This window comes from Centruroides vittatus, unplaced genomic scaffold (assembly GCF_030686945.1).
Source record: "Centruroides vittatus isolate TY-2023 unplaced genomic scaffold, ASM3068694v2 contig_975, whole genome shotgun sequence".
Lineage (NCBI taxonomy): Eukaryota > Metazoa > Arthropoda > Arachnida > Scorpiones > Buthidae > Centruroides > Centruroides vittatus.
The window spans coordinates 893976-921869 of NW_027122648.1; the positions used below are offsets into that span (position 1 = coordinate 893976).

The 27894-nt window shown below is 33.1% G+C and overlaps 1 protein-coding gene across 2 annotated transcripts; it reads left to right on the forward strand.

The window, feature by feature from the left end:
- The first annotated feature begins 592 nt into the window (after positions 1 to 592).
- LOC136985648 (testis-expressed protein 12-like) lies at positions 593 to 26467 on the forward strand. 2 transcript variants are annotated; one of them, XM_067282973.1, is made up of 5 exons: positions 593 to 721; positions 4729 to 4789; positions 13979 to 14047; positions 25705 to 25756; positions 25850 to 26467. In XM_067282973.1, exons 1-5 carry the CDS (start codon positions 665 to 667, stop codon positions 25998 to 26000), a joined length of 390 nt encoding a protein of 129 aa, XP_067139074.1. In that variant the 5' UTR covers positions 593 to 664; the 3' UTR covers positions 26001 to 26467. The 2 variants fall into 2 exon arrangements, with proteins under 2 accessions (XP_067139074.1, XP_067139075.1); XM_067282974.1 differs by having other exon boundaries at positions 599 to 721; positions 4744 to 4789.
- Positions 26468 to 27894: the final 1427 nt, after the last annotated feature.

Here is a 27894-nt window from a genome sequence, read left to right on the forward strand (position 1 = left end):
CTCGTCACCTCTAGTGAGGCGCGCAGTATTTATTCAATTAATGTCATAATCGTGAATTAATCATATTTGTTATTAGTTGTGATCTTCTATTTAAAAAAACGTATGCTTTGGGCATATCATATTCACTTAATTGATACGAAACGATGTCGAAAACTAGTGATATATAATGACCAGATTCATGCAGAGTTTTAAACAGTTCTTTGTATATATCTAAAGGAAGCTACGGCATAATTCATGTATATATATTTGATCGCTTTAATATGAGGCGCCGATAAATGTGGCAGCAATAAATTATTTAAAAAATCTTGATTAATTGATGTTGAAAAATGCCTTAAAAGTAACACATACGTAACATTTGACACCCATTAAACTCTATTCAAAGTGTACAAACATATTTGTTTTCATTATATTATATTATATTATATTTTATTTTATTTTATTTTTGCTTGTTAAAATAATTAAAATATTTAATTATTTTATGTAGTCTTATAAAAAACTAAATTATTTAACTTATTTAAAATGAAAACACCAATTTTAAAATGACGTTATAATCACATGCTTTTAATTAACCAATAATATAACTCATAACAACTTATAATTTGTTTATGTTTAACGAATTGATTATATTTTTCTCAAATTGGAAGTAGCATTCTATCGAAGGACCATGTCTGAGTTAGATAACATTATTAATTACAATCCTTCTAAAACTGCTAAAAGAGAGGTATTATTACATACTAAATTAGTTAATTTCATTTTAATTATAGATACCATTTTCCATATGTTAAAATGATTAGTTATGAACACCAAATTGTCCCATTTAAACTATTCATAAAATATTATACAGAATTTCAGTCAATAGAATAATGATTTTAATAGTGGAACCATTTTGTAGTTTGCATGAAATTATTACATTTTATGCAGAAAACAATTTCATATCATTCAAATAGTCATGTTTTAATGGCATGAATTTGCCTTCTGCATAAAATGTGATAATTTCAACAATTTTCAATTTCAGTTTTAATTAACTAACTCTAAAATGATGTATTCAGGATTGTGGAGAGTAATCCAAATCCTTTGCTAGACTTTCCTAGACTTTGAAAGCTCTTCCAACACTTCCTTTGACATGATAGTCTCAATTTACATGTTTTCCTTCAAATCTCTTTTTCTATGCACATAAAATTACATAAATTGATTTTCTAGACTTAAAATTTTTATTATATAGTTTCCTGGACTGGCAAGAGGAGGGAAAAAGGAGCTACAGCCCTTCCTTCCCTCATCTGTCCTGATTGTGTGCAGTACAGCTGAGAAGTGTAGTGGATGCAAATTACCTGGATAGAGTCAGAGTACATAAAGAAATGATGATTTAGCAAAATATTTACAAATTTTACCAGATTTTATCATTTTTACAAGTTTAAAATGAAATAGGTTGATTTTTTTTACCTATCAGAATATTATTTATATGGTATGTAAAAAAAGAAGCTTGGAAAAATGCTGAACTAGATCAAGATAGTGTGTATTCTGTGTTTCTACTGGTATTTAGAAGTTGCAAATTCAGTTGTGAAATAATCAGTGGATAACTGTAAATATCAAAAATTTTGGGTAAAATCAAAAACTGTAGCAAAAAAACAAAAAGTAGGTATATAAATGTATGAGAATTTATTATATCAGAAACGTTTTCTAACTTCTGGGTCTAACATCAGTTGCTTGCCAAATAAATCATTGTGTTGGAAAACTGATATTGGCTTGAGAACAATTTTGGGACAAACTATTTCTATTTATCTGAAAATAATAATAATAAACACAATTTGTTTTTATTTGTTTTACAAAAGGGGCTGTTCATTAATTACATGTATAGTTGAAGGAGGGTTGGTAAAATTATGTCATTGTATGCAATGGATTGGGAGGGAGGGCATTTGCATCAGAAGTTCATATAGTTAATTGGAAAGTCATATAGAAAGGTCATAGGAGGGACAGAAGGTCATATAGAAATGGAAACCTTCTGTCCCTAAGGTTTCCATTTCTGGTCTTGGATTTTATCTATCTAACTCTGTTCTTGAGATTAAGGAAAGATGAATGGACGATGGGGGGAACTTATAGGTCTACAATTTTTTCAAATTGCAGCCCAGAAAGTTAAAGAAAAATATATTCTTATTTCACTTCTTGGTATCCTCTTGTGGTATACTGCAACAAGGAAGGTTACAAAAGATTTTTCTTGTCTAAAATGAAGTCTCGGATATATCCAGATTGTGTCCATACTATTGACATTTGAAAAGTGATCCACGTTGGATAAGTTGTGATGGCCCTGCATATGATCCAAGTTGCTAACCTTAACATCCAAAAGACTTCATACAATTTGTTTAAATATAAAAAAATTCTTGTAAAAATGCAAGAATAATTGCTCTTATGTGATGATAAAGTATTTATATTTTTGCAACAGAATGTATAAATTATATGGGAATTATGTTTTCATAAGTATTGCATTTATAGAAAAATTATTGGGCTGCAATTTCAAAAAATTGTAGACCTATAAATTTTGATCTATTGTTTGTCTGTGTCTTTGTCTGTCCCTCCTCAGTCTTGAGAAAGGAGTTAGATAGATGAAAATTAAGACCAGATATGGAAAGCTTAGGGGCAGGAGGCCCAGATTAACTGTATAAAATCTTCCAGTTTGACCAGAAGTTACATTACTTCCAATTTAAAATTTTCCCTTGAACAGAGTTAGATAACCAGCACGACTCTATTTCTAACAGGAAAAGTATGGTGTATAGGGGCAATACACCAGTAAAAGAATTGAAAACATTGTGACAATGTCACAATAAGTACTGTAATTGCTTGTTAGAATTAGTTTGGTTTATTTGGTTATGGCAATCTGCCACAGGGATGCATCCCAGGATGACTTTTACAGGAAGCTGGACACTATTTAGGTATTACTAATGTGAGGAAAACCCAGAAAACTTTGTGGTCAGTCCATTGGCAATGCCTGAACCCATGACTAAGTAATAACCAGTGTTCAGTGGTTTTTTCCACTCAGTTACTGGAGGGCACATATTAAAATTAAGAAAGTACCATTCAGAAATAAAAAAGACCATATTGTTAAATGTGGAAAATTAAATACTTCTCAAACGATAACACTTTGATTCCACGAAGGCAAGTGCTATATGCTACCTTTTGCAGTAATGATATAGCATGTCTATTTCACGCTATATCATTGTTGCAGTAATTAAGTGAATATAATATATATATTATATATATATTTTTAATTATATCGTGTAAGAATTATATTTGGTATTATTTTCTTAAATTTTTTGCCAATAGATAGCACTATGTGTAAAGCCAGCAAAAATCAAATGTACAAGGGCTATTTTTTAAATAAGGTCTGTTTGTGAATGAAAGTGAGAATAATGCGCAATCACGGCAGTATGCATACGCTTCTGCTCCGAGCAAGCTTGGCGCACGTTTTGACGCCATTTGCAGCCATATCGTCTGTCTGTATGCTGAGCTGTAGAAGTTTAAAATGTTTAAGAAAATTGAGTCTTCCGCCGACTGTGAGATACGATCTGTTATTCGATTCTTGAATGCAAGAAACTTGGCAGCAGAGGAAATTCACCGTCAGATTTGTGAAGTTTACGGTGATAATGCTATGAGTGACAGTAAAGTTCGAAAATGGGTAAGAATGTTCAAGGATGGGCAAGTTAATGTGCATGATGAGCCACGCCCTGGCCGACCACCTCTGATTCCTGAAGATTTGATTCGTGATGTGGATAACAAAATTTGAGAGGACTGACGATTCACGATTTCAACGTTATCAATTGAATTTCCACAGATTTCAAGATCAGTTTTGTATACCATTGTTTCAGAGAAACTGAATTATCAAAAATTGTTTTCTCGGTGCGTTTCAAGACTGCTTTCTGACTATCACAAAACAAATATTAAACAGTGCTTTATCGTTTTAACTCGATACGATCATCCACACAGTCCAGACCTTGCACCCAGTGATTTTCACTTGTTTCGATACTTAAAGGAGTTCCTTGGTGGTCAACATTTCAACGACGAAGAAGTGAAAACTGCAGTCGTGGATTGGGCTTCTTGACAGGCGGCAGATTTCTTTGAAGTCGGAATTCAAAAAATTGTTGAGCGGTATGACAAATGTTTAAACAAAATGGAAATTATGTAGAACAGTAGATAAAAGTATGTAGAATATGGAAAAAAATATATTTTAACGATATTTACAGTATTTTTCTTCTTATTAAAAAACGGACCTTATTTAAAAAATAGCCTTCGTACATAGAAATTAATTCATTTATAGAAATCCAATCAATATTTTGGGCTATGACATTATCTAACTTAAAAGTATGTGAATGTAACTGCCAAGTCTCATAGCAATTGGTTGAACAGCTTAGGAGTGTATAGTAATAACTCCTCAAAAAACACCGGACTACAAATAAAACTTCCAGTCAAAACCTAATAACTGGTGCAAACTAATTATATTTGCATGGAAAACGTTTTCGGACACTCCACTGTGACCTTCCTCAAGCTTTTATGTCTTTTTAAACGATTTTTGAACAATCAAAGTGTATAGTGAACAAACATCCTCATTTATATATATATATATATATATATGAAGTATTAACATTAAAGTTGTTTTTAGCATAAATAAAGAATGAATTATTAATGTATTAAGACCCTTAATTTTGTAAATTTTAATTAATATATTTTTATTAATTTTAGAATTCTTTATCACAGCCATTTTTTTGTTCACCTAAGCTATCTGAATTAGCCCATTCTGAAAGTAAGTTGTTCATTTTCATATTGATTAGATGTGTAAACCATTGGTTTCTAAAGTTTTTTTAGATGGAAATATTCATATTATCATAACTATTTATTGACATGATTAGAAGTTTAAACCTGTTAATATATATTGGGTTGTTCGGAAAGTTTGTAGCGATTTTTAAGAGAAATAAAAGAAATTGTTTTAAAACTAAAAATATACTTTTATTCCATTATGTATGCGCCATTGTTTTTAATGACGTGTTGCCATCGATGGGGGAGCTTCATGATACCCTCTTCTTAGAACTTTCTAGTTTTTCCTGTGAAAAACTGATCCATGTGGTTTTTGCAAGCTTCCAAACTATCAAAGTTTTTATCATGAAGGGAATTTTGCAGAGAACAGAACAAATGTTAGTCCAATGGGGCAAGGTCGGGTGAGTAAGGGGGGTGGGGTAAAACATCCCAGCCTAGTTCCAATAATTTTTGGCGTGTTCGTAAAGATGTGTGAGGTCTCGCATTATCTTGGTGAAACACAATGCCTTTTCTATTGGCCAGTTCTGGACGTTTTTCTTTAATTGCCATGTTCAGCTTATGCAATTGGGAACAATACTTATCAGAATCAATTGTTTGATTCTGTGGAAGCAGCTCGTAGAACAGGATTCCTTTCCAGTCCCACCAGACAGTGAGCATGACCTTCTTTGGATGAAGACCGGCCTTTGGAGTTTTTAATGGTGATTCATTTTTCTTACCCCATGATCATTTTCGGCTGATGTTGTTATAAATGGTACACTTTTCATCATCTGTCACCAAATGCTTCAGAAAAGGGTTATTTTCATTTCGTCTTTCAAGAGGATCACAAATTGAGGTACGATCTAGTAAGTTTTTTCCGTTAAGTCGTGAGGTATCCAAATGTCGTAACGATTTACGTATCCGAGCTTCTTTAGATGTTGAAATACAGTACTGTTTGATGACTTCACTATGTCTGCAATCTCTCGAGTTGTGTAATGAGGGTTTTCATCCAATAATGCTTTGATCTGGTCCTCTTCAATAACAGGAGGTCTTCCTGAGCGAGGAGCATCTTCAAGGCTGAAATTACCCGTTTTTAAATTTTGCAAACCACTTTCGAACAGTTGATTCTGATACAGCACTCCCACCATAAACATCACATATCTTTTTTGCTGTTTGTACAGCATTTTTGCCTTTACAAAAAAAGAAAAGAAACAAGTGTTGATAATGCACGTTGTTCGCATCCATTTTTTGCAACGAGACAAATTAAATGCTATTTGAATAATCTTAACGGTTTTTTTGTAACTAACGCATCTCAAGGTCATTTATCATAATATTCATTGGTTTGTACAATTTTAATCATTTTTGCATCAATTGGTGTCTCAACTGTCGGTTATCAAAAATCGCTACAAACTTTCCGAACAACCCAATATATGTGATATTCTAACTTTTTATATTTGAATATATATCAAATCCTGACTTTCAGACAATATAATTTTAAAAGCATGTTTTAAAGTTGAATGTTCAAAAGTTGAGCAATAGAGCTACATATTACAAAGGAATTCCATTCTCAGATGTCTAAACAAAATTTATACAATTTCTTATTAAAGTAGGAATGTTACAATGCATAAAACTAGTGTTACCACTCATCCGGGTTAACAATTAATGTTGTCTGGGATTTCGTAGAAATTGTGAAATTATGATGAAACAAAGTACTAGCAAATATTTTTAGAAATTTACTTTACTTTATTTTAACAGTGAAAGACTTCACACACTCACTGAAAGTTAATTTGCCATCTTACGCTGATGTACATTGCTACCTGTCGACCTTTTTTTTTTCTTCTCAGCTGTTTAAAGCTAAGTTATTTCATTTCTTAATTTAAGTTGCTCCTACACAAGTCCCTAACTGCTAGGACTTGTGAAGAATAACATTCACACATGGTAAAATAACGTTGTGCATGCATTAGGGACTTCTGTTCAAACAAACCTGACATGCCATCTGGGTCAACAGTTTTGAAAAGGTGGCAACAGTACTTTTATTTAAAATGTTAAAGCTAAAGATTTAATAGAAAACAGACAAAAAGAATTTTCACAAATGATTTTGATGTTGGCAATCTAAAACTGGCAGAATGCATTAATACTAATATATGATAGCTCAAAATGCATTTTTGTCAGTTGTGAAAAGATATGAGAAAATTTAGCATACAAAAAGCAATTTAGGGGTATCAATCAGTGGTGTGCCGTGACATTTGATGATAGGGAAGCTATGTTTCTGTAAGAAGCCGACTTCCAGGGGCAATCAATTAATTGCGTGTCAGGTCCCGTTCGTATTCGTTTGTTTGACATGCCAGTAAAAACTGTATACTTCTTTAAATGTATTTTTAATAAATTATCTGACGTACTTAATAAATAACAGAGGTAATTATATTGAACTTTCTTGTTTGATTCAATAAATTCCCTATGCCCTCTAAATGCCAATTCTCGCTTTGAGAAAAAACATATAACATCTATTAATTTAGATATATCTATTAATCGTAATTATCTCGTTATAATTTTCAATATTTATTTTATATTGGCTACCAATGTTAAATTCTATTCTATTTTGATTTCCAAATCGCTTCAATTTTACGAAAGAATCGTCATTCGTCATAAATTTTTTGTTGACGTATTTATATTTAATTTAGGCATTGGTCTTTCTCTTTTAATAATGTTTTCTTTTTCATTATATGGTCTTGAGCCAAAACTTTTTTTAAATAAATTTTTGAATCACTAGTCACGATATAAGGGCTAAAATTAAAATTATCAGAAAAACTTACTTGGTAAAACAAAATGTGTGACGAATATACATACCTAGTACAAAAAATTCTTCAATTGTATGAATATGCTTTTAATGAAACTTATAATTAAATATAACTTTGTGAAGAAACGTACATAAAAATAACAAAATATTCTTTACTTTTTAAATCTTAAAACAATCCACTTAGTGAAATACTGTAGCTCCCTACAGTATTTCACTAAGGCTAATGAATGGAATCAGAGACTGTCCAGGTAGGTGTGTCCATGCCAAATCCCGAGGGTGCCGATACTGGTCAATGTCAAATGCCTCTTTTGTCGTGTCACTAGTATATATCAAAGGACGGGGTTGTTGTAGATTTTAAACGTTTCTCACCATAGCTGTAAAAATCTAAATATGTTAAACTTAACAGATTGTCCGTCGTTCGTTTTCTAACTAATTCGTTTTAGGACCGAGTGTTCACGGAAATTTCCAAAATTTACAACTTTTCGGTCACTCTCATCGAACTGGAGAAATTTCTGTCTTTATTACATCTAATATTATGAAGAGATCAGACCCCACTGTACTCGGCAAGAGATTGGTTGGGTTAAGCTTCTGTTTAAGTAAAATTTCGGCTCTTTCATCGGGGTTTTATTTATGTTTCTAATTCCCTAATCGCTTAATTATTTAACTACTTCTTAAATAGAAATAAGTCGAAACCGGTTACTTTGTACTCGAATATCTGTAGTCTTGGGAAAGAAGTGGAAAGAAATTTTTATGACAACCAATACATAAATCGTAAATTTAAGGAAAATAAATTCTAGAGCTTTTTTTGTACCATTGTACGTCTCATTCATTAAATTTGGTTGTAAATGATGCAGCCAAAGTAACAGTTAATTTTTTATCACTGTACTAGAATTGTACACGTTTTTTCTGCATCCCCTTACAGATGGGACGTACTAAATCGTAATATCACCGGTTTAACATTGAAATCCGTAAGTAATATAAGATGGGAGAGCGGAATAAACGCGGAATAAATATATCAAATATTTTAATGGATTTTTTTAAAACTCCTGTCAACTATACAGAACTATCATAAAAACATGCCAGTAAATTCCTATCGGTTGGGTTAAGTTATAAATCTTAGTCTACAGTGGGCAACCTTTTTTATAACATGGGCCAGAATAAATTTTACGTTTTTTTTCCGCGGGCCATAGTAGTTAATTGACGCTTTCTTGTGACTCGTAATTTTTTTAGTCTGCAAATATGAAATAAATAAATAAAAAGTTAATTACTACATTTATTTCTCTTATCTGTTTTCGAAAATTACAAAGAATTGGAAAAATAGCTATTAATTAGTTATTTTTCCAATTTAATAATCTATTAAAGATCTCGCGGGCCGGATAGAAACTTTTCGCGAGCTGTAGCTGGCCCGCGGGTTGCCTGCCGTTGATCTAGTCTGCTCATGATTCACATAATCAGGCGAGGGTGGTTGAATATCTAGCAGGCGGCTAACAGCCCACAACCGCTCCGGGATATAAAGTCGGACTCTTTACGCGTGTGTCGCTTCTACCAGCTAAACCGGGTGAGGTTGGTGCTCTGTAAACCGCATGTGGCAATGCCTATATAATCTGGCTGATTGGAAACTGACCCGATTTCGACACTCCTTCCGCCACCGAATCATTCGAATATACAATAGCAATCTTATCATTTTTTTCACATGTAGTATAGAAATTTGTAAAAGATACATAATGCGGTTATAATAAAATATTAATTTTAATTAATGCAAAGTACGTTAAAATATGAAAATTTATATATTATAAAATACAAGGGAAGGTCATTGGAAGGTGGAAGCAGCGCTTCCATCGCTTCCAAGGACGGCACGCCACTGGTATCAATGCATTACATATAAAACAGCAGTTGTCTGAAAGTTGATAACACCTGTATATTTATAAAATGTGTATTATTTTGTATCAAATTAAATCATTTAGATTTATATAATAAAATATGACGGAAGGTCAAATAAAGTATGAAATTTAAGGCATAAAAGCAAAGCATGTAGCATACTGAGATTCTGATGCCAGTTAGTAATGCTTCCCTTTACTTGGTTTTTCTATTGAAATAAACCAAGATAACACTTAAAAGCAGAAAGTGATAGCAAGTATACTTAGATATGCATCAAATGCTTTTGGAAGATTTTACTCCTTTGATGCATTAATGTAACTGATTATTGGATCACCTTAACAAATCTTAAGAAACAAATATAAACATCTATAAACTTGATGTGGTAGTGTGGCAATACCTTGTCATGTTCAATTGTAACTGTGATGTTTGAATGGGCAATTACCATATTCTTGTAGTGTATTTTACACATGAATAAAACCTTTTAAGATAAAGTCTATATATGACAATTTATTTCAGTCTAAAATTTATTTAGGATGCATGGTTTACTTAAACATGAATGCTTGAATACTAGCCCAAATATTAGTGGCACTTCTCAACAATTGTCTTATTGGTACCAAACTTTCGAGAATTTCGTATCATTGACAGAAAGGGATGTGAGGAAATTTAGCCTTCTAGTTATTTTTATTAGTCCCCTAGTCTACTCATAAATATCAGTGTGCTCTGGATTTGAAGATGCCATTAAGATTTTGACTGCTCTATAAGTGAAGCCTGTGAATGAAATTTTCACTTACTATTGTTTCATTAATCATCTCCAACAACCCGGTGAGTCTATTGACCAATATTATCAGAATCTCAGGGAATTGGGCAAGGACTGCAACTTCACTTCTGTCTCTGCTGAAGAGTATAAAAGTGAATATGTACACAATGCTTTTATTGCTGAGTTGTTATCTCCACAGATTTGACAACATCTTTCAGAAAATCATACTCTAAAACTCTAGGAAGCTTTGTCATGTGCCCACGCTTTAGAATCTGATTGTATCCAGTTGGAAACCTTTGTCTCCAATACCAGTACAGTAAATGCTATTAGGATTTCCACTCAAAAAAAAAAACCTGTGGAAGACTATCTAAACACTCAGATATTACTTCATCCGTGTATAAGTTGGCTGCTACTGAATGGAAGAGTCTTTATTGTAGTTATGTGAATCATCTTCACAATAGAGGCCCTGTTGAAACAAAAATTGTAACAAATGTGAAAAGAGAGGACACTTTTTTAGAGTATGTAAAAAGAAGGAGAATAAACCAACTACAGCTGCTATAACTTTGGCAACAATTGCTTCTAGCCCTTTGTCTAGAGCAGTGTTCCGCAAACTTTTTGTGTTCAAGGTACACCTATCAAATCAAGAAATTTTAGAGGTACACCAAAGAACCAGGAAAAACCAATGTTTATTTAATATTTATTTATTATAAAAATCAGTACAATGTTTAATGAGAAATGTGAACCTGCTTAACTGAGCACAGGCGATCAAAATTTGGAACAATCATTGATAAGGCTGCTCTCATCTCTTGGTCGATCGTCCTCAGGCGTTCTCTTTTTCTTGATTTAATCGTAGTGACAGTTGAAAACCCCCCAATTTGCATAAGTAGGTCGTGGAAAATGATAAGAGAATTGCAATAGCACGCTTTGAAAGCAATGGATACTCATTTTTTATATGCAGCCAGAAATGTGCTAGCTCTGTTACAGAAAATTTTAGTTTTAATGTCCGATCAGGTTTTAGCTCCATGAATTCTTCCTGCTCGTTTATCGGTAGGTGTCCAATGGAAATGCTATCTGAAAATGGATTTCGTACCCAGTCCATAAGTTGCAGGTCACACTTAGGAAAATAAGAGTTCATTTTTTCTCCTAATAGCTCCAAGTGTTTCACTATCAAAGCCTGCACTTTTTTTCTGAATCGGCAGCCGTGACATTTGGGAACATTTCGTTACTACCATCGGTAGCGTGGCTGATCCATAACACCAACTTAGTGCGAAAGCTTTCAATCTTGTCCGATAACGTTAAAATATTAGAATTCCTGTCTTGCAGTTTTTGTTGAGCTCATTTAAATTGGGGAATATATCCGCCAGATATGCAAGTTTTGCTACCCATTCTTCTCTTTTAAACAGAAAAGTAAAATCTAAACCCTAGGCCTCTAAAAATGTCTGGGTCTCATTTTTTAGCTCGTAAATTCGAGAAAGCACTTTTCCGTGGGAAAGCCATTGTACTTCTGTCAATCGAAACAGGCCCACATTGACTGATGATCTGCTCTCATTTCCTGACACACTGCATTAAACAGACGAGAGTTCAGCGGTCGCAACTTGATGTAATTGACAATTTTGACGACTTTTTGTAGGACAGACAACAATTCATCAGGCAGAGACTTTGTCATCAGTGCTTCCCTGTGTAAAAAGCAATGTACATTTTTAATATTAGGGTTTTTTTCAGAAGCCCTGGTTATAAATTTCCTAATTTTTCCTGTCATAGCTGCTGTTCCGTCCGTGCAAATGCTTATGCAGTTGTGCCATTCCAAATTATACTCACTGAAGTACTGGTCTGTTACTTTGAATATTTCTTCTGCAGTGGTATAACCAGGTAGTGGCAGACAAAATAAAAAGTCCTCTTTTATTTCATATTAGTCAGTGTACCTCACATTTGATACGAGATGTGCGTGACCACTGATATCAGTAGCCTCGTTGACTTGTAGCGCAAAAACTCCACTAGGCCTTAATTTTTCAATTAACGTTGATTGAATGTTGCTAGAAATATCATTAATTCAACGTGAGATCGTATCTGCCTACGCAGGTATTTTTTCGATTTCCTTAACGGCTTCTTGGCTGATCATAATCTTGACAACTTTGCAGACAGGTAAAATTAAAGTTTCAGCGAGAGAATGAGGCTTCTTGGATTTAACAAGCATATTAGCGACCATGTAGCTTGCTTTCTGCGCTTTGTCTGATGTTTTGAAAGACGAGGTTACCTGTTTCTTAGACTGGTCTTTCAAACGTTGAAAAAAGGCTTTGTCTTTTTGAGCCACTGATGGGTGTTTAGTAGTTAAATGTCATAAAAGTTTACTGGGCACCATCGAATTATTACCCAAAGTTTCTCCATTTTGGGATTGAGCATGATTCGTCTCCGCAGTATATAAAGCCATAACATACATAGTTCTCATCATATTTTCGATTAACAAGCTTAGGTTTTTTCTTCGTTGACTCTGCTTCTTGGAAATCATTAGTTTCACTTGATGAACTTGCGGCAGGTTTAAGGAATTTATATACACATACATATATACACCATTATATACACATATATGTATTAGGGTCTATTTATTTGTAATAAAAAAAGTCAGTTATGTTCGCAATGACACATTCACAAACTAGCGGCTAGTTACTGGCGAAAAGCGATTTGTTTCAGTTTACAAAAGCGCGTGACAACGATGACTAAGTGGGGTGCAGCGTTACAGTATCACATTGACACGCGCATGCGCGCGGCGCGCGGGTGGGCTGTCCCACTCCTCGTGCAACAAAGTGCTTCGCTCACATAACTCTCAGCTATGTGTAGGTGCATTATCTTCACAAAACTTTACATTTTTCCGTGGCACACCAACTATTGACCACGGTACACCAGTGTGCTGCGGCACACACTTTACAGAACACTGGTCTAGAGCTATAATAGATATACAACTAAACTATGTCTTAACTCAAACCCTAGTGGATACTGGTAGTTCTGAGAGTTTTATAGATTATCATTTTGCATTATGCCATAGATTATCAAGATTATCCCTCATTTTGCTCGGGTTTCTATTTCTATGCCCACCTTAAATTCAACTATAAAGGGTAAGTGTGTTATTTCCATTGGTTTAAATGGTCATACTTATTCGAAGGTTTCTTTGTTGACTCTTTCAAGTCTCTATGCCAATGTACTTTTGGGACATGATTTCCTTTCTTTACACCTGATGATGTTAAATTTGGTGGCTCTCATAAACCATTATCAATCTCTTCTGCGGCATTCACTAAGGTATCACCTACCCAACTCTTTAAACACTTGTCTAAAGACATAAGATCAATCACTACTAAATCCAGGCATTTTTCAAAACCCGATAAAGATTTTACTGATGCAGAAATTAAGAGGTTGGTGGCCAATGGAATAACCAAAGAAAGTAACTCACCATGGAGGGCTTAGGTGGTGATTGTATCTGGACCAAAAATGGTTAGTTACAGACTATTTTCATACCATTAATAAATTTACTGAATTTGATGCATTTCCTTTTTCTAGGATTGATGATCTGATCAGAAAATAGCTTATAAGATTTTCAGCACTATAGATTGGCATCAATCCTATCATCAAATCTTCATTCAAAATTATATGAGCAACTTTACTCTTTGACTTTCCTACATAAAAATAATTTTATTTGAGCATTAAAATTAACTATAAATAAATTAAATATACTATTATCATAAATATAACAATATAAATTTCATTATCATTCTATATAGTGCTGGCATTTAGCTCTCAAGATAATTGTAATGATGCAGAAGAAAAAGATATTGTGCAATTACTGAAAGGTAATGATATATTCAATATATCTGTTTACTGTTTATTTTTTCATTATTTTGAAATTAAAAAATTTCAAAATTGATTATAAGAATAAATGTTGAATGATAGATGACTTAAAATTTGATAAATTGTCTAATGCAGCTTTAAAAGTTTTCTTTAGAAAAATTATACAAGTGTGAAGTGTAATATGAAAAAGAAATTTTTTTTGAACAAATGGAATTTATAGAATGTTTCTTTATTAATAAAAAGCAATTTTAAACAATTCTATTTTTTATTAATAAAAATACCATTAATTAATAAGAGGTTCGTATGACATAACTGATCAGTGCACCTCATGGTAAGCAGAGGTCGCGGGTTCACTCCCTCTCTGGGTTGATTCTTTTCTTCCAGACTATTCTAAATTTCTAAATTTAAAATTAAATTATTGTTTCTACTGTAGTTAAGAGATGGTGCCTAATATCTACCTGTAGTTGTTCTTATCATGTAATTTTAAAAAATATTATTTGTAGGATAATTCTGCCCAATTATTTCAGCTGTTGGTTGGTTGATTATTAATACATTGGGTTATTGGGATGTTGATATATTTACAATTTTAAATATGCAACACACTGTGATAAACAGAGAATCTTATCATGGATATTATCTTAAAAAACTGCCACTGGTTAAATTAGAATTAAAAACAGTAAACCTATAAATTAGCAATTTTTATAAAAAATGCAAACATTTTTGCCTGTGTTGAACAGGCATCAACATGGGTGAAAACATTTTCACTTTTTATAAAAGTTGCTTGTTTATAGGTTTAGTGTTTTTAAGTATTATCTTAACTAAAATAAACAGTTATATAGGATGATTCAAAGGTCTTAGGCAAACTTTAAAGGTAAGTCAGGAATACAAAAACAAACCACTTTTATCTAGAAAGATATAACTGCAAATGCCATTCAGAGTTGCTAGAAACACATGAGGAATCACACAGAAAGGAATACACATACAGTATAAGAGTATTTATTAGAGCACTTGGGTGGAATTTGTGGTTATATTGTGAAAAGTACAACGCGAAAGAAAAACACGTACACGTGTTGATCAATTAAAATAAATTTAATTTCGCGTTGGAAATAAATGGTACAAATTCTTTATAGATTTCCGCTGTTCCTCGGTGTTCGTATCGTAACCGTAATCTGCGTAGTACAGTTCCGTTACAAATGCCGCCCGACAATACTACTTAACTAACGTGCGCGAAATTTAATCGGACTTAAACTAATAGAAAGGGATAGAAGAAAAAAGGGAAGTAAGAAGGATTATAGGATAGATGGGTACCCAATTTCTTGGCTGTTGTTGGACGCAGATCCTTGTCTCGACTCAAAATGCTCGTATGCTCTCTCTTAAATGATGGTTTCTTAGCGTTTTCTTCAAGTAATCGGATTCTCTTCTCGATCTATTCCTTTTGGCCCTATCCCACAGAGCTCGCCAATTTCTCATTCTCGAGGTTCACAGCCACACGTCTTTCTTCGTTCGTGTCCGGCCAAACAATGTCCAGTGGAAGTTCCTTTTCCTCCAGGCTCGTCGCCGTCTATTGTTTTCCCCTACCTCCTGGTGGGCTACGGGTAAGTCCGAGTTCTCAGAAGTTCGAGACAATGAGACAAAGAAAATTGGAAAGAAGGATAGATTTATAGAAATAGAATATAAATTAAACTAAAAACTATACATAAATAAAGCTGTACAGCCACAATATGTTCCTAGGTAAAAACAGTTTGTTTTTGTATGTGTGACATATTCTTTGATAAAACCTACATAGCTGTAAATATTCCAACAGTGGTGGTTAGCCAATCATGTGATACACTTCTGTATAAAAACAAAACCTGACAATTAACAATAACTTAACATTACATGAGGAGTTAGAAATTATGAAAACAAAGGAATTTTAATAATGGGTGGCTGCTTTAGATTATTTAAATCGCTGAATTAGTGCAGGTGAGATGACAAATAATGGTCTTTTTATTTCTCTATTTGCTACTGACTACTAAGACCCAAGTAAACAGTCAGTCAATAATCAGTGGCAAATAGAGAAATAAAGACACCATTATTTGTCATCTCAACTGCAGTAATTCAACAATTCAAATAACTTAAAGAAATTCTAGTTAAGAAAGGTGCCGAAGAAACAAGTGGGATATGGTACTCAGATTAAACAAAATTTGATGATTCTATCATAAGGATGTCTCACCTCATAATCTCTTGCTTGCTGGTTTCAAAACCTCAGTTAAACAGTTTCATTTTTAAATGAACCTTGAAAACTATCCTAATTTACAGGTTCCACTCCCAAATCTTTCCATATTGTTACTACCATGCTGTTAGATCCATGGCCTTGCAGCCTAAAAATTGCACATCAACATTAATCATAGAGAGAGTAGTAACCTTACATACATTGCACGGAGGGATCCTTACTTTCTCTTCTTTCTATCTCCTTCCCTTCCTCTCCTCCTCCTCCTTCCGCTGGCTAAACACATTGTCTTTCATTAAAATAAAAAATAGAAAAAACTATTACCGTATTTTACGGACTATGAGACGCACTTTTTTCTTCGAAAAATTGCCTTCAAAATTCAGGTGCATCTTATAGTCCGTAGCATCTTATAGGTATTTTTTTTAAAAATTGCTTAAAAATTAAGGTGCATCTTATAGTCCGTAAAATACGATACTTCCTACATTAAACAACTTTGTTTTCTTCTCTATCTCTAAGTGTTCTCTTCATCCCATAGTTTGACTTCTTTTTTTTTAACCTCTTCTTCACTTGTCATTGACTAATTCCTCTTTTTCACATGTTTTCTTCTCCCTTTGTTTTTGGTCTGGGGGCCAATCAGCAATTTTTTCCAACTCTTCCAGCTATGCATCACAAGGGTTTTGGACCATACACTACAACTCTAGGTTTGAAGAAGCTTTCTGTGGCCATTCATTATTGCCAAAGTCACTCAACCAATAATCAACATCGACTTCCTAATTCATTTCAATATCCTGGTAGACGCACAACACAACTGCTTCATAGATGCATCCACTCAGCTCAAGTCTGACAGTAAGGAACAATCCAAGCCAGCCCTAAACCTCAACATCATCACCTTATATGATGAGTTTGCATTCCATTGATTGCTGGCAGAATTTCCATTAATAATGGATCCCTCATTTGTAGCAATGCACAGCAGCAAGACTATCATTTTCCATAGTGATCATAAGCCCACTGGGATTTTGCAGGCCAAGGCGCTTTCCCCAGACAAACACAAAATAGCTAAGGCAGAATTTAGCTATATGCTGCAGCAAGGTATCTGCCACCCATCAAAGAGTCTGTGGGCAAGCCTGCTACACCTTATTGCCAAGCATAATGGTGACTGACATGCATGTGGTGACTACCACCATCTGAATGCCGTTATGGTACCTGACAGATATCCAGTTCCATACATTCCGGACTCCACTCAGATGTTAGAGGGTAATCAGGACTCCACTCAGATTTTCTCTATGATCTTCTCTACACTTGATCCCACTAGAGCATACCACCAGGTACCTTGGGTGGCAGACAATTGCAAGAGGCAATGAGAACCCCATGTCTACTAGCAACCACTGCACATTTGAAATGTGCAGTTTTCGTTCACAAAAAACTTCTCACCTGTAGTTATGTATTCATCCGGAGTGACACAATACACAAGCCTCTCCAGCCAACCTATGACAGACCATAAGAAATGATATCTCGGCAAGGAACAGTCTACAAAGTCTGAATTGACAGAAAAACATTATCTATAAACATTGATCATCTGAAGCCAGTCTTCATGCCAACCTCTGAAGACCAATCCAACCCAGATGACTCTAGACCTTCAAACACACCTTCATCTCATACTCCTGTCCACCCAGTTCCCACAGCTACATCAACTACCCATTCAGGAAAGCGTGTTTAGTTCAACCTGCAATATGTCTAACTCCTTGTACCTTGGGTACTTAGGGGAGTGCTGTGGCAGCTGGTATGTTAACTTTCCATCACCACAAGAGGGCAAGCAGAAGGATATAAAAAGCCTTTTTCCCTGTTTGTGATTCCTTGTACAGTGACTGTAACGATTGTGAACTCTGAACTTTTTGTTGGCAAACAATGTCACAGAACTGTTTAGTATTAATATTAAAAAATTTAAATGAGTAGTGCCATTTGAATTATCCTTACACTTGGATGGAAACAAAATTATCATGGAAATCGATACTGATTCCAGACACTCAATATTAAATGTGAATATGTTGCTAAAATACTGACCACAAAAATATTAAGTAAAAAAAATATTACCTTAAGGACATGGGCTCAAAACAAATTAGAGATACTGGCAGATCATAAGCCATTGCTTGGGTTATTAGATCCCAAAAAAGAAATACCTCCCATATTATCACCAAGGATGTTATGTTGGACACTCATGTTTGATCTTATAATTTCACTTTAGAATATAGGCCCTAAAAATAAACAAGTGAATTTAAATGGAATGAATAGATTACCACTCAAAACATGTGAATCCAGAACTTGCTGACATATTCTTAATGGGAATGAATCAGCAATTGCTTATGGAAGCAAGAGTAGCAGCATCACTTACCAGAAAAGATCCTGTTATCCACAGTATTAAGCAGGATGGCTGCAAACTCTATTGAAAGAAAATTTCAAACTTTATAACAACAGAAAGGATGAACTGTCTATGCAAAATGATTGCATTATTTATGGAGCTAGACTCTTGATACCTCTGAAATTGAGAGACAGTATGCTAAAATTGTTGCATTCAACTCATTTAGGTGTTGTTAAAACAAAAGCTTTGGCCAGAAGTCATGTCATGTCTAGTGGCCAATCATGGACAATGATATTGAACAATTAGTTAGTGATTGTAGCAAATATCAACAAACAAGAAATAATCTGAAGAATACATCTCCTCACTCATGGTTCTGGCCTTCTAGATCCTGGTCTATGTTACCCATAGATCTAGTATGTCCTTTTAAGGGCAAAATGTTTTTTGATCGACTCATTCTCCAAGTGGCCAGAAATAAAAATCATCAATTCTAAAACCTCTACGACAATCATCACTGTGCTATGTGAGCTATTCTCCATACATGGCATACCTGATACTATTGTATCAGATAGTGGTACATCTTTTATCAATCAAGAATTTCAAGAATTCTTACAAAAAAAAAATTACATCTATCATATTAGATCTCATCTGTATCACCCTGCAACAAATGGTCAAGCAGAGTGCATCATCCAAACTGTAAAGAATCTGTTCAGACAAAACAGAAGGGAGGAAACCAGGAAAGTAAATTTATTATGTATTCTCCTCACCTTGTAAACAGTGCCTCACTCATAAACAGGTAAAGCTCCAGCAGAGCTTTTAATGAACAGAAAATTGGTGTCCTCCTAGATCACTTATATCCCAATCTAAATTTAAAAATACATAAAATACAAGAGTCCAAACATCTCAATGATGCTATGTCCTATCTGGAAAGGAAGATAAAGTGATCCCATGTTTTATAGAAATTATAATGACAAGAATCAAAAGTGAATATGTGAAGTTGTTGGTACAATGCCAGGTCCAGTGATTTGCAAAATATCACTCCTAAAGGTGATGTAGTGCAATGACATCAAGACCAAGTAATTCCTCTTTCCTTACCAAAGGATACAGACACTGATGATGCAAACAGTATACCAGAAGAATAAACAACCCTGAAGGAATCAACACTCAGCAAAAAGCAAATGCATGTTTGTTGTCAACTAAAATATTCTGAAGATTTTGTAACAATTTAGGAGGGGAGAAAATGTTACATATTGGCAACCTATTGCCTCTGGGTTTGTATGGTTGGCAACAGTATTGCCTTAGAGTATGGGGTATAAAAAATGGCTAATAAAGGAATCCTGGTGATTTGTCTGGCATGTCTTACATAAAAGAAATGCAATAAAGACAATTGTAAGGAGTTATAATCTTTTTTTTTTTTTTTTTTTTTTTTATAGCATTTAAGACACAACAGTAATTCCCAAATAGTGTGTGTTCGAGATAATAGGAATTCTCTACTTTTAAAAAAAGTGCAAAATTTAGAGTTAGTCACTTATGGTTCTATACACACAATATAATATAATGTATTCTTAAAATATATTTTTTAAGTTTAATTAAAATAAACTAATTCAAGATTTCCATATTAATGTTTACTGATCATGGAGTGCTCTAACCCAGTAAATAATTCCTGGCTTGCAGCTACACTATTTGCAACAGGTCTGCTATACAGTGCAGTGCCATTTCAACATTTCATTGTATCATGATATGCTGCAGCTGATTAATTGAGATAGGGCATTGCACTGTTTAACAGTGCTATTGCAAGAGGGAACAAGGCACATAACTGCCTTAATAGAATCATTTTTCTTTCATATATTATTTTGATTGATGCTACTTTTGAACAATCCTGTATATAAGAACAGAGTTGTTCCAATTACAGGGTTATACAGGTTTGTTCAAAAATAATACAACAGAAGATGCTTCCATGCATAGCATGTATGTATGTGTGTACCATATGAGGTACTGTCAGGAGAGACGTGTAATTTACGGTGTAAATTGTCATATATAATCATGAAGGTATACCATAAAGTTAATTATTTAATGAATATGTAACTTAATTAAAAAACTATAATATGTAACCATTTTATTATGATTTTCCTTGACATTGCTCCTATAGTATTTATATATTTGCGATATGTAGAAGCATCTCTTTGGGTGTTACTTTTGAACAACCCTGTATAATTGCCATGTAATAAAAACTGACATTATTTTATGATTTTGTTTTTCTTTGGCAATACTTCAGTTCTACAGTACTTATTACAAGCCACTGACTATACCCTGCTCAGTTAGAACTGTTGATTCTGTTAAATATGCTCATTATATAAACTGTTGTAATATTTTATAAATCCAATTACCATTTTTTGAAATTTATACAATAAAGTCAAGAAACACTATAATTTCTTACAAATCATGAAAAATTACTTTGAGTAATTATTAATAAATCTCATTTTCCCAAATATTTTAGTACTGGCAGAGTTCATCTTCAGGGGAACACATCTTCAAATATATCCAAGTAACAAAGAATACAAATACAAATTTTCTGAAATGCTAAATTTGGCAATTCAGAAAGTTTGTATTTAGTTTATCTTAAAAATTAAACTACACAATAAAATCAGACTCATTTTCTGTATTTAAAAATGCTTCATAAAAATGAATAATACATTTAATTGAAAAAAAAAAAATAACTGTGAAAAACAAGAAAACAAGATATCCTTTCATTAAAACAGTTGCTGCACTTACTATACAAATACAGTTGCTATAATTAATAACTGATAATCATCATTTGACAAGTCAATAAATTATAATGATTATTTTTTATGGTTGATGCTGGCTATGTTTAATGAAGTAAGTCCTTGTTTTCATATTTTTTACATCCATTTTTTTACAGTAAGTAATTAATACTTTAATTTACAGTCAGAGAAACTTTCCTCAGTTCACTCTATAATATATTTTTAATGAGCTGCTTATGATTGATGTGTGTTTATGAATTTATCTGTTCTTCATGGCTGTGTTTTGTTTTTTTAATTAAGTAATTATACTTTCTCCAAATTAGGTATAGTGGAACCTCTATAGTCATCATTAATCTGTTCCTAAGGACCTAACAAATATGGAATATGATGAATATAGAAACAAATTTTCTCATAATAAATAAATGATATTCAATTAATCCATTCCCATCCTAAAAAAAAGTACAAGAATAAAAATTATGTTGTTTGTAAAACTTTATTTTTATTGTACTAAATAAATACAGTATAGTGGTAGAAGGGAAAGAAGAGTAAGGTTATTATTGTTTAGAAGAAGACATACCATCAATTAAAACATTAGGTAATTCCAATTATGATCATGGGATCTGTTTTGCCAATGATTCAGTAGCACTCAATTTAATAAAGAACTTGTCCAGTATTGTCTGTTTTTGTCTGCTTTTTAAAACCTTTCTGAAGTAGGCAATAATAATTTCTTTTTCACCTCTATTGTTGTTCTAACAGCTTTCCTTTTCTGCCGTTTTTCTTCAATGCACTTTGTTGGAGCCATTAGAACTTGAGTTTTTGAAAATAATCAACACGAGAAACCGAGAACACACAATAACCGTGCAGAGCAGACTGCTTAACTACAGTTAGCTAACACTGCTAGCTGAACAGCATGGGCAAGCGATTGTAGCACCACTGCCAGTGTTGGGAATGACAACAAATACAGAAAATACTGACGAATATGGAGGGGGAAGTCATCAAAATGTGACGAATATTGAATATTACGAATATAGAAATTCCAGTGTATTTGTTTTTTTTTTTTTTTTTTTTTTTTTTTTTTAAATAATGTAAATCAGTTTGTCTAAAAATCCTGCTTCAATTTTTTGGCATTCTGTAGAGCTGATGCATTCCTCGAGCAGCTGAACGTACGTATGTTTTCCATAAGAACGTTTCTGCTTTTATCTGCCCTAGTAAGCGTGATATCGTTAGCCTGTAGCCACTTCCCACTTTTACCTACGCTTGTCCAGAAATTCTTGTCTCTGTCGTCAACTTCTTTAATTCTTCTGCTGAGAGCTGTATTCCACCTAAAGAAATCCTTATGCTGAGCTTTTACGGGCAAGAGCAGTTTCTCGATATTTGGAACGATAGTATAGGTTGAGATCTTCAGAGATTTTGGAGCAAACATAGGTCTAAATCTGAAGGCTTGAACTAACTCTTCTGGAGGCTTAATATTGGCCCCAGCAAATGAGGGGACATTCCAGCTTATTTTTGCACGGCTTCTTTTGGTTTTTCGTGATCCAACGCATTTTTTGGCGTATTTCCTGCGTAATGACTGCCAAACTTGCTCTTGCAGATTTATGACTCTGGAATTGACATTTGACAGGAGGACCGGATCGTTGTTAAAAAGAGTGTTTTTGAGGTTGATAAGTTGGTGGAAGCTAGCATATAATGACTTCCTGGTGTTTCGAACTGCTTTTATAAGGCAGACAAGCTTGACCTTTGGGAGGATCCGCAAAATCAGTTTACCGATAGGTTGCTCCTCCCTGCTCCCAAAGGTCAAGTTTGTCTGCCTTAGAAAAGCAATTCGAAACACCAGGATGTCATTATATGCTAGCTTCCACCAACTTATCAACCTCAAAAACACTCTTTTTAACAACGATCCGGTCCTCCTGTCAAATGTCAACTCCAGAGTCATAAACCTGCAAGAGCAAGTTTGGCAGTCATTACGCAGGAAATACGCCAAAAAATGCATTGGATCACGTAAAACCAAAAGAAGCCACGCAAAAATAAGCTGGAATGTCCCCTCATTTGCTGGGGCCAATATTAAGCCTCCAGAAGAGTTAGTTCAAGCCTTCAGATTTAGACCTATGTTTGCTCCAAAATCTCTGAAGATCTCAACCTATACTATCGTTCCAAATATCGAGAAACTGCTCTTGCCCGTAAAAGCTCAGCATAAGGATTTCTTTAGGTGGAATACAGCTCTCAGCAGAAGAATAAAAGAAGTTGACGACGGAGACAAGGATTTCTGGACAAGCGTAGGTAAAAGTGGGAAATGGCTACAGGCTAACGATATCACCCTTACTAGGGCAGATAAAAGCAGAAACGTTGTTCTTATGAAAAAACATACATTGTAAATCAGTATCTTAATCAGTGTAGTAGTTACATTTTAAGATACTGAAAATAATTTAAACAATCAAGTTTATCCTCATTAACATTTAGACCCTCCTTTCTCATTATTGGTTTTGATAGTGAGAAAAACATCAATATCGTAAAAATTCAAATTTATCTTAAAATTTTACATTTTTGTTTGCATTATTATTGAATAATTAAAATTATATGAACTGTGCTTTTTCTTAGATCAGTGGTTTTTAATCTTTTTTATCTACCTATATCAATTACATTTTTAAAATTAACTCTCAAACTTCCGTTGAAAAATTTTTTTTAAATACATAAGATTGTCTCATTTCTCATATATACTGGTATGTATAAGCTTAACTTTAAGTATAACATAAGCCAGTGGTTCTCAACCAGTGTAACACTTTTCCTGAAGATAAAACTTTATCTTTCTTTATTTGTTTGTATGAAATTTAAAAGAATCTTTTTTGTCTTTTTCATTGAGAATTGAGTCTTTTGTAAAAGTAAGATCTAATCAAAGTGCACCAATATCAAAGTTAAGTGTCTAATTATGTATTTTTTTCCTATTGTAAGTCCCTAAACTATCATAGATCTAAATGTTTTTATAGGGATTAACGGGAACAGATGAATTTTATTTTTAATTGCTTAGGCAGTACTTAAATCTAGGTTAAAACATACATGAAAAACTCTATCATTAAATAAAAAACTTCACAAATTTTTCATGGCGATATGAGAGTGCATTTTAAAAATTCAAGAGCTGTGAATAATGGAAAAGTTTAAAAATAACTGGCTTGAATAATTAAGTTAGATTTCATCTGTACTAATTTTTCAATAGAAAAGCATTTAGATTCAGTTTTGAGATTTACAATAGTAAAAACACACAACAATGCATTTAAATTTAATATTTGTAAATATTTAAGATCTTATCTTAAAAGTATTCAATTAACAATGAGAAAGGTAAGAAAAAGATTTAAAAAATTTAATCAAAAAACAAACTTTTTATCCCCAGAAAAGATATCATTTACTTAATGCATCCAGAGCTGACTTTATTAGTGTACAACCTTTGCATTTGCACAAGCCCCCTTGCATAGAGGAGCCTTATGCTTAGTTAATGCTTGACCCACAGCATCTTGAAAAGGTCCTACATTTATATTTTGTATTAAAGTTAGATCCATAAAATGTAGATCCAGTTCTGCATGCTTCACAGGTTAAGAATCAGCTGTTTTAGATGAATGCTACAATAAATAAAATAATAAACATAGGCCTACAGTGTATATTTAACTCACAAGTCAGTTAAGTCAATTGAAATTTAAGGAGTATGTAATTGAGTTACAAAAAACTTGTCACAGCAAAACAAAATATAATAGGGATGTCTAGCAAAACATGTTTTAAAAACTATTGTTTATATAAAATGCATCTACACGGTAAACAAAAGTTGTGGGTTCAAGTACCATTCCAGATCAGCCTTTTCTTCCAAAATATTCTAAATTAATTAACTTATTTCTGATTATTAAATTTAATGCAAGATGGCAACTTAAAACTGCTCAAATTATATAATATCTTTATTATAAATTAATAAAGATATTATATAATTAGCTCTCTTAAAATCTGGCTGCATCGTTTGTTTTATAGAATCTAGAACATGGATACATTCAGATAGTGATAGCTCTAGAGTTTGAGAGGCTCTTCACTTTTAGAAACATTTAAGATCATTGCAATATTAAGTCAGCATTTTAATTTTTCCATTTATTTGCTACACTTCAGCCTTAGAAGGTAAAGAAAAGTTTTTTCATGCTTGGAGTTTTAGGCAGCCTACATTTAAAGCCACTGCTGCCATCGGAGATTGAAGAATATTATATTGATAACGTTCTTTGATATTATAATAAATGTATATAAAAAATAAGTCAATATAACAAATATTTTTAATTAAAAAATGAAACTTAAATTTTATCAATTTTTCAGATTTGGGTCAGGAATCAAAAATGCTATACATTTCTTGGACAAGTCAGATTTGGTAAATAAATCTTTACTCACTTCATTAAAAAAAATAGTAAAGATTTTTATAATTTATGTTTCAAGTTTCAAAACTACCTAACTAAATTTTCAGTGAATCTACAAGTTTTGAAGACTTTTGTTCAAGCCAAATAGATAACCTGATAAAAGAAGTTTTGGCCATAGAAAATAATTTGAAGAAACAAAAAGAATATTTATGCCGAAGAGTTACACAACTCAGCAAGGCATTACTAAAAGAAGATTAAAAAAATTGTAAAAGTAATTCTTTATTTGTCATTAAAAAAAACTATTCATATTATTTTTACATTTAATAAATAATGTTATAATTTATATTTTGGAATAAATAAATTATTTGAACATTGAAATAATATTGCCACAATTTGTGTATACAAGAAAAAGGGATGTGGTGCTGCACTATCAAGCAGGTAAGCCAGAATGAAATCTCAATGATGATTGATTTCTTCTTATTGTGGTCCTTAAAGGTCTAAAATTCACCATCTTGTTTTCAATGGATATCTGGAAAATGCTCTCCAGAACTTTATAGGAGGTAACAGGTGCAGGACCTCACCCTTTTCACTGGATAAACTAGTGGTTCTCATCCCATGTTCCTCAGAACACAAGTGTTCTGCAAACTTGCCTTGAGTGTTCTACAAAAAACAATGAAAGTTTTATTACAAATTTATTCCAATGTACTACAACATATTACTTTATCGTTAGACAATTCTTTGTTTACTATTTTACTCAATACAATAAAATTTATTTGTTCATTGCTTTATTGTTTCTTGAGAATAATATTGATACTAGTGTTTTGCATAATAGAAAGTATATAGTGTTCTGCAGCTTCAGAAAGGTTGAGAACTAATAGGCTAGACCAGTGTTTCTCAACCTGAGGGTCACAATGATATTAAAGGGGGGTTGCAAAACAATAATGAAATCATTTTATGAGAAAGAAAACATTTATTATAAACTTATAAACATTTTACTTACAATAAGTACACATGTAAAGGAAAGAAATTAATGTGATGGTTGCATTTGTTTTTCATTTAAAATTTTCTCCATACGTGGATTTATGTTCGAAACACAAAAGCAAATTGTTTTGGAGTGACAAAAGGCGATTGTGTGGGGTTTGGACATCTTAGCTACTCTTAATGCTCTGAGATAAGATGCTTCAAGTACACTTTTATCATTATTGCTTAACTTACCTTGAGAAATCAAAAAACTTCTATTTGTATGTAATTTTCTTTCGAAAAATTCCAAGGGTTTGTTTTTATGAGCCGGATGTTTAGTTTCCAAGTGTTGAACTAATTTTGATGGCTTCATGCTTTCGTCGGAGAGAACTTGAGAGCAAACGTGCTGTGGCTTTCCATCCAATGAGGTGAAACCATAATTTAAATAACTGTAATTGTACAACCTTGTCTTTTTACCAAGTGATTCACTGGATGTAGATGGCTCACTTCATTTTTTCACAAATTTATCCATTTCGCATTAGAAATTTAAAAAAAAAAACAATTCAGTTTCATGGTTGATTGCACACTAAAATAAAAGCACCAGACGCACACTTTGCATTCGAAACTTAACTGAAGTGGTGCAATCACCAGCGCCTCTTTTATACTAGTGACAGCACGACTTGTTCAAATGCATTTACATGCATGTTCAAACATGCTCTCTCAGCAAGTATTATAGAACAATAGTTGGCAACCAGTGGTCCGTAGAAAAATTTGGGACATTGATCGACTAAAGGTTACACGAAGTATTACGAAAGAAATGCAAAATGCTTAGTTGCTTTTTTTCACTCATTTTAATTCGAATCTGAAACCATATACGAAGTGATCGTTATCAATAAATAATGAACAATATACCATATAGCGAGTGCGATTGTCGTCCTTCGTGGAATAGTGCTAAGAATCCATAAACTTATTTCAAACAAGCAGCAATGAACTTTAGGCTTGCATTAATTTGTTATAATTAAACACGCGAGTTTCATATTAATATAGAAAAATTGAACTTTTATGATCATTATTCTACAGATTTTGTATCGTTTAAAAAAATTCATGATGGTGGTCCGCGGGATTCAAAATTATGAGTTTAGTGGTCCGTGAGGTCAGAAAGGTTGCCGATCGCTGTTATAGAAGGAGATCA